Below are 7,418 nucleotides of genomic sequence, written 5' to 3'. Positions count from 1 at the left end.
AGGAGTGCCTAATCTGAAAGTGGGGTGGGTGGGTGTGGGAGTTTTTTACTAGCGTGCCAGCCGTCTAAAAAAATAACCTTGGGAGGGAGGAAAACTCTGCGCCTCGGTGAACTCTTTCCGGTTGAGTGTCGTTGAACTGCTGGCGGTTGCTGGTTCACGGCGGCTTCTTTCTCTTGCCCCGGTGCTCCGTCCACCTGCCTTTGAGGGGGGGGCGGCTTTTGCCCCTTTAGGCTTCATTCAGCCTGTCACAGCCAGCTCCAACTTGGGGTTCCTGAGCCGTTTATTCTGCTCTTGGGGCCAAGAGGTTTGCCGTGGCAGCTGCCGGGAACTCGGTTGCGCTCGCTCCAGAGGTTTCCGCTTTTGCCCGTCGCAGAGGGCTGGGAATTATCACCCCAAACAACCGGACCCAACCCGCTATCCACCCCACTCTTGTCCGGATAAGGAAGGGATCGCACGGGTGGTAGAAGAGGCAGGCTCTGCTGACTTTCCTGAGTGTAACCAGCCTAAGATTATGGGATGCTGTTGCCTGCATCCCTCTTGAGAGCGTGCGGGAGGAAGCTGGATGGCTTCAGTTTTGGAGAGGGAGAATTGCCTTCGCGGCTGCCGTTTGATAGCCAGCATGCACACCTTGCCGCTTGTGCAAAGGAAATGTGCCCGCTCACAGCAGTGAGGATGCAGCGCGCACTTCGCCAACCGCTTCCATGGCCCGGTTCTGAACGGCTCACGGTCCAGTAGGCTGGGGCTTGGGGATTCCTAATTGTAGATCAAGTTTCTTTTCAGCGTTGAAGAAGTGTCTGCTTTTGCTCCATTCTCCGATTTTAGCCAAGAGGATAATTTAGAAACGTCATGTCCCCCCCGGGGGAGGGTGGGGAGGTCTAGATATTTAAATTTGCTTGTCACTTCCAGTAGTTCATCGCGGGATAATAGGAATCCAGTGGACGTAGGCATTGCTCGGAACGGAAATTCCATGTTGCATCAGGTGCAAAAGTACCTGACAGTTGCAGGCCAAAAAATAAAAATAAAAAATATATCTTGCCTGCAGAAACTATTGATCATATTGGCAAGGCCCCGTTCCAGCTTTCACTCGAGGCAGAATTTCCCTTTCAGGCCTGCCGGAAGAAAGTAGCACAATGGCCCCCGAGAAAGAGAGAGAGAGTGCTAAAAATAAAAGCCACCTCTGGGGACTTGTGCTCCGTCTCTTGTTTTCCTGCACCAAAGCAGCAGCAGCATCTCAAGGGAGAGGAATGGAAACCTGGCCTGGATTGCAGGAGGTGGAGTCCAAAAGCTCAGAGAGTCACACTTTTCATCCAGCACAGCCAAGAAGCCGTGGATCAAGCAAGGCTGTTTGGGTCTTCGTTTTGGGAAGTGGGCATTTTCAATTTTGCATTCCCCTGAATTAGGCCCGTTGATCCCCTATGCGACCCAATTGTGGGACTGTAATTAAGGGCTTGTTTACAGATGCCAGACAGATAGGAGGTGGCGGTGTCTATGTTGGGATATAACCATTCTGTGCATCAACTAATTTCCCTTTCGGTTGCCTAATGTTTTTCTTACGGGGTGTAATGAATCCGTTCAGGAGCCCCAAAGGTACTTTCACCCGTCCCTTCGGAGAAATCCATAATCCTTCAGATTAAAGAACCCTTTTTCAGAAGTTGATAACACCAGTAAAACAAAAAGTCTGCAAAAATCATTCTTACACTCTTTTGGAATTATTAGTTCTTTATTATTGGACATTGCAAGACCAAAAAGGGAAAGAACAAAATTTGCACATTTGTAAAATAACCACGGATAGTGAAAGGGAACCTGTCTATTTCTTGCAAGTTTTAGAGACCCGGAAGGTGCTTGAACAAGAGTGCCAAATCCAGAACAAATGCATGAAAAGACCAGAACACTTTGGAGAAAGGCTGCCTCTTAGTAGCAAAATTTGCAAGTTCTTGACAAAACCACCTGGATAAAGAACAAACAAGGACTCCAGCTTGGAACAGCATATACTAAAACAGCAAACACTCCATGGGCATTTTATAGAGCTGTTTTGGGTGTCCCAATCCCTATTAATTGCCCACTTAGTTGCCCTGAATTTTGGTCTGGAGGGTGTTTCTTGGATACAAGACAATTTAAAACCTGCTGGAAGAAAGAATCGCCCAGAAAGGAATGGGGGACAGAATAGCCAACGGGCAGCTACTTTGAGCAGGCTATCTTAACACCAGGATATTGGGAAGAAAATGACCCAACGCTGCCACCCAACTGCCTTATAGGTGTCTGATAAGTTTCACCTAGAAAGAATACAAGGCTACGGGTGGGTTTCATTCAAATGAAGGACCACAACTTTAAACCAATTGGTACCAGTGTCAGGTTTTGAGAGGCCAATATTTACCACGGTCAAGTCTACCGTTCTGATCCTTTGGCCAGAGCACTGCCAAGATCAAACAACGTTGGGTTTTGCCACATGGTTGTCCTGCCCCGGAGTGGTTGCCATCCAAGGGAAAGATCCTGTCCCACGATCTGTAAAGTGCATGCATTTCATTTCAATCGCGAGCACCCCCGACTTCTCACCCACTTGGAGCCCTGGAGACGCAGGGGGCAATTGATGCTCCTGAAGACGAGACATTCAGCTTCTCTACATCTTGAGCTGCTAATTTTGAAATTGGGTTACATTCTTGTGAAGAAAAAAAAAAAAAAAAGGTCAAGCTTGGAGCAAACACGTATTGAGCTGAAGGGAACTTCTAGCGCTCTGCCTCCCACCCCCAAATATTACAAGGTGGGTAATTTTGGAAGAAGTCTGGTGATCACAATTAGATTGGGAAAAAAAATGTAGCACAGCGGATAAACCAGTTGAGCGTGTTCAGTTGCTCAAACAGGAACCCTACGGGCAATCTGCCTTTATCCTGTTTTTAAAAGCACCTACGATGAGCGGGAGCCAAATCAAAAGGCACAATCAAAAAAATGAAATCAAGAAATCATTACGAGACACAATCCCAAACTTTGCATGCTGCTAAAGCACTTTCCCCCCCTCCAGCTCAGTCTCCCCCGGCCGCCTGTCACCTTGATGATGATATAAATGAAGAGCTTGACGACAGAAGTGAACGCGTTACAGCTGTCATGATTCAGTCCTGCGTCCTGGTTGGCCTAAGGCCCAGCCATTGCGACTTCTCAAAAAGCATACAGGTTCTCATCATTTCTGAGCATTTCAGGGAACCTGCAGGCAAGGCCTAACTGATAAATCAAGTCCATACCCCTTTGGCAAAATGTTGGCTAAATTCCTACTTGTAAAAGATTAATCTTGACTGGCTCTGCTGGCCAGATACTCCACACAGAGAGCACTAATAAACGAGATGCAGAAATTACCACGCCGTGTCAAGGACTCCGCTGAAAGGAGAGTTGCAGGGAGGGGCAGCAAAGCAGGCAAGCCCCCGCAAGCAACCATTTTGCTGTGGGACAAAAGAATGCAACAACATACCCATTTCTGTGCCTCTCTAGTCCACTCAAACCTCCATCTGCATTTGGTAACACAGAGTTTGATAATTCAGAAGTGACTTTAACCACAGTGCTTTAATGAAAGGTAAAATGCATTATTTCACCACGTAATTTTAGCAGTAACTTTCATGGTTTGCCAATTCACAATTTTAGTTGTCGTGACCAGTGTTCAAAAGTCCTTTTAATATATATTTAATATATTCATGTATGTGTGCATGCGCGAGTGCGTATGCACAGGCGCACACACACATTACTATAAAGCCTGGAAGATCAATATAAATACTGCTCCAGAAATTTTTTAAAAAAGTTTATATCCAGCCCCGATATTACAGCTCAGTGTCCTATTTTTAGAATTGTCTATTAAAAAAACTCGTTTAGCGGTGCAGAGGTTCAAGTTTTCGCAACTTCAGTGATGTGCTGGATGACAAAGCATCCTGGCTGGAGGAAGAGTGGACGGTGTCCGGGGACTGGAATAACACTCTGCCCCGGTGATTAAATACATAAAAGGATGGATGGTTCCTTAATGTGTCAAATGTCCTAAAACAAAAAAGAAAACGGGAGAGACTGGAATTAACATTGACTGAGAACAGCTGTTGTAATTGGCAAGCAATCGTTTCAGAGAGGATTTTAGACATTGGATAGAAACAAATGTGGGCACACTTAAATCTTACCTGTCTCTTCTCCTGAAATATAAAACATTCCTGCCATACACCAAGCAGCAGAGGGGGGAAAAAATGGGGGATCGCTGTTAAGCTACAAAATTTGGACCAAGAACCAGAGATGGTGGCTTCTCCGTCGATGGAAGGTTCTTAAGAGGCTGGAGAGCCACGGCTTAATTGGCTTGCTTGCATACTGCAGAGGGCTGGAGCTTACGATCTCTTCCCACTCCACAATCCCACAACTGATTTCCCCATGCCCTCTGTCAGCCGTGACAAGCCCTGACACACCCCGTGCAGAACCGGCCTCGCTTCAAGATTTGGACAAACTCAACTTGTGAGCTGAGGCTTGCTATTAATTGCGATACAGCATGTTATTTCCCCAAACTTCTGCTAGCTGTAATTCCACCCCTAGCTGAGGCCGCCATCGGCCTCAAACTTTCTCCGAAAGGGCCTAAGATGGCAGCGTGTACTTGGCAAATGAGCCTTTTCTTTTTGCTTCATCCGTTCTGAGAACCGAGCTTGTAAATGAAGGCTAAGCCAGGCGGATGGGTTAGTGGAAAAGGGGAGAAAAACGACAGCACGAGTCTCACTCCAAATGTCCTAAATTCTATTAATCGGAAGAACAAGAAGAGTAATAGAAGTAGCCCTGCGTCCAAGGAAGGCTTTCTGGTTTAAAGTCTCATACCATCCAGTCAAAATGTCACCATTTTTTGTTAAGTGACCTGTGTTTATTCTTCACCGCCTCTCTCCCACCAAACTGAGCAACCTTTAAGCCAGCTCACTCCTGCTAATAGTCTTTCCCTCCAACACGCACTTCTCACATGTGCCTACTGGATTCCACGGTTAATTTTCTCCCGGCAATAGAGCTCCCATAACCAATTCCCCTGGCAGGGCTATTCTGAGGGAGGGAGAAGTATGAAGAGGAGGCCCCATATGATCCTCCTCTCTCCGAGGAAGATGCGAAGCAGAGCCTTGTATCTCCCCTGGCATTCATGGTTGGCATCTGGTCAACAACACTCCTGTTTTCCCTTTTGAGCTGAAGAGTGAGAGCCCACTCCTACTTGGCCTGAAATAGCATGACAACAACCAATTAGAGTAGTAGTACTCCAGGAAAAAGAAAGGGACATACTTATTTTTTAGCTCTGAAGTAGCATCCATGTCTTTAAACTCTCCTGCAATATGCACAATCCCGTAACAGGTAACTGCGAAGGCCAGCAGAGTTTGGAGAACGATCTATAAACAGACAAAAAACGACAGTTGAGTGTTTCAGAAAGCCTCTCCACCCGTAATTTGGTTTGTGCCGAGGCTTCCGTATTCAAGGCACTTCTCCTTATTGAGCTCAAATGTAGCCAGGTTAGAAAAAGGGAAGCACAGTAGACCAAGATCTGCATTGAGACCCCCTTATGCTGTGTGCAAACATGAGAAAAGGTAAAACTCTTTCTTCCTTGCTGCAATTAAGCATTAATTACATAGATTTCTAGGACAAAGGCATCAGAAGGTTTGCAATATGTGAGTACTCCTGATCAGGTCTATATCTATCTATCTATCTATCTATCTATCTATCTATCTATCCATCTAAACGTGAGAAAAAAGCAAGGAGAAAGAATGCAATGAGGGCAGGATCAGTAGGCGGAAGATAACGCCAGCCAAATGCCAGAAGAATCAGGCTGTTTATTCTGGGAGTTGAACCAGAGTAAAATACCAACTGGAGGCAACAAGGAATTCCTAGAGGGATGTTTTCAAGAGGGACAAAAAGTGCCAAATTTGGATGGTTTTGATTCCTGCCACCGAGACCACATGCTACAATTTGGCTAGCCTACCAAGTGTGCAAAGAAAACCAAGAGCCAGCAGTTCAAGTGCAGCTCAGGCCTTGAGCTCAGTTCACTTCCTCCTTTGCAATTCAACTACAGGGAACGTAACAATGTTCATTTAGTGACTGAAGTTACAACGGCCCCGGAAAAAAACGGTCATTTTTTCAGACTTATGTCCCCATGATTTACACTGAGATGCTTGACATCTGCTATTTATAACGGTTGCAGCATCTCACGTGATCCCCTTTTGCGACCTTCTGACAAGTGAAGTCCGTGGGGAAGCCAGCTTCACTTAATGACCGTGTTACTAATTTAAGAACCTACAGGGATTCGCTCAACAAACGGGGGCGAGAAAAGTCGTAAGACGGGGCAAAACTCCCTTAACAAATGTCTCATTTAACAACACAAACTGTGGGCTCAACTGCAGTCATAAGTTGAGGACTCTCCCCTTACTCCGGAGTCCAATGTGCCCCTCTGGGGGCCTGCGCCCTAGACGGAAAGCAGGAGGCCACTTACGTCTATAGGCAACGTCTCATCTTCCTTCTCTGTTAGTCTCATATAGGAACGATCTGTGGGGAAACACAAGAAGGCAAAGTTTCCATCTCTTTGTCCCGGCCCCCAAAATGGGACGGAGGGAGGAGCAGGATGGGGAATGCAGTGGGAGAAGCACACTTAAAATACGGGTAGAGGGGTGGAGAGAGAAGTCCTGAAAGCCCAGGACCTTCAGGCAGAATGTCAAGGAAGCCAAGACAGATTGGGTTGCCCCTCCTCTGTCAGAAATGGTGGAGGGTCTCCTGCTTGGGTGGGCTGGGGGTTGGACTAGATGACCTATAAGGTCCCTTCCAACTCTGTTTAATTTCTAATTCATGCCCCCTTTGCAAACAGAATCCCCCTGCAGGGAACAACAACACCCACCCACCCCTCAAATTATCTCTTATTAATATTATCAATATTGAGCGCTGCAATAAGGGAAGCCTCAAGAGGCGCCCTCCCCACCCCCATTTGTCTTCCTGGCCTTATTGGGGGGGAGGGCAGCCCTTCCTTCCCTCCCCCACCAGACCTTGACCCCCCGCGAGGGACGAGCTTTTACGCCACCCCCGAGGACTACAACTCCCATCACCCTGGGCCGGCTCCCGGGACTACAACTCCCACCCTCCTAGGCACCTCTCCTGCTCGTGAGAAGCCTGCGGGCGGACGCGGGTCCCCGGCTCTTCCTTCCCCTCGGGCCCAACTGCCCCGGGGCCCTCTCCTCCCTTCTGCCCCACGGCGGAGAGGGTGGGGGAGAGGGTGGGGGAAGAAGCCCCCTCCCTGCCCCCTTCCCACGCGCGTCACTCACGCTGCGCGGCGGAGAAGGCCGCGTGGGCCAGGGCGAAGAGCCCGAGCCCGACCAGCCCTTTCCAGAGAGAGGCGGCCGCCATCATCCGCCTCTCCTCCTCCTCCTCCTCCCTCAGCCGCCGAGGGCGCCGCGTTGCGC

At 48.2% G+C, this 7,418-nt stretch overlaps 1 protein-coding gene across 1 annotated transcript; it reads right to left on the bottom strand.

Moving 5' to 3' along the window:
- Positions 1-1,701: 1,701 nt before the first annotated feature.
- On the bottom strand, positions 1,702-7,401 carry MMGT1 (membrane magnesium transporter 1). The gene is made up of 4 exons (XM_026716529.2): positions 7,281-7,401; positions 6,461-6,513; positions 5,263-5,366; positions 1,702-4,011 (listed from the first exon to the last, which is right to left on the bottom strand). The coding sequence occupies exons 1-4, from the start codon at positions 7,363-7,365 to the stop codon at positions 3,849-3,851; spliced, it is 405 nt and encodes a 134-aa protein (XP_026572314.1). The 5' UTR covers positions 7,366-7,401; the 3' UTR covers positions 1,702-3,848.
- Between the last annotated feature and the right edge of the window lie 17 nt (positions 7,402-7,418).

The sequence above is a fragment of the Pseudonaja textilis genome, chromosome 12 (genome assembly GCF_049901715.1).
Source record: "Pseudonaja textilis isolate UNSWEBS1 chromosome 12, rPseTex1.2, whole genome shotgun sequence".
Classification (NCBI taxonomy): domain Eukaryota; kingdom Metazoa; phylum Chordata; class Lepidosauria; order Squamata; family Elapidae; genus Pseudonaja; species Pseudonaja textilis.
Note: the sequence above shows the minus strand (reverse complement) of the source record. Positions and strands in the feature narration are given on the sequence as shown.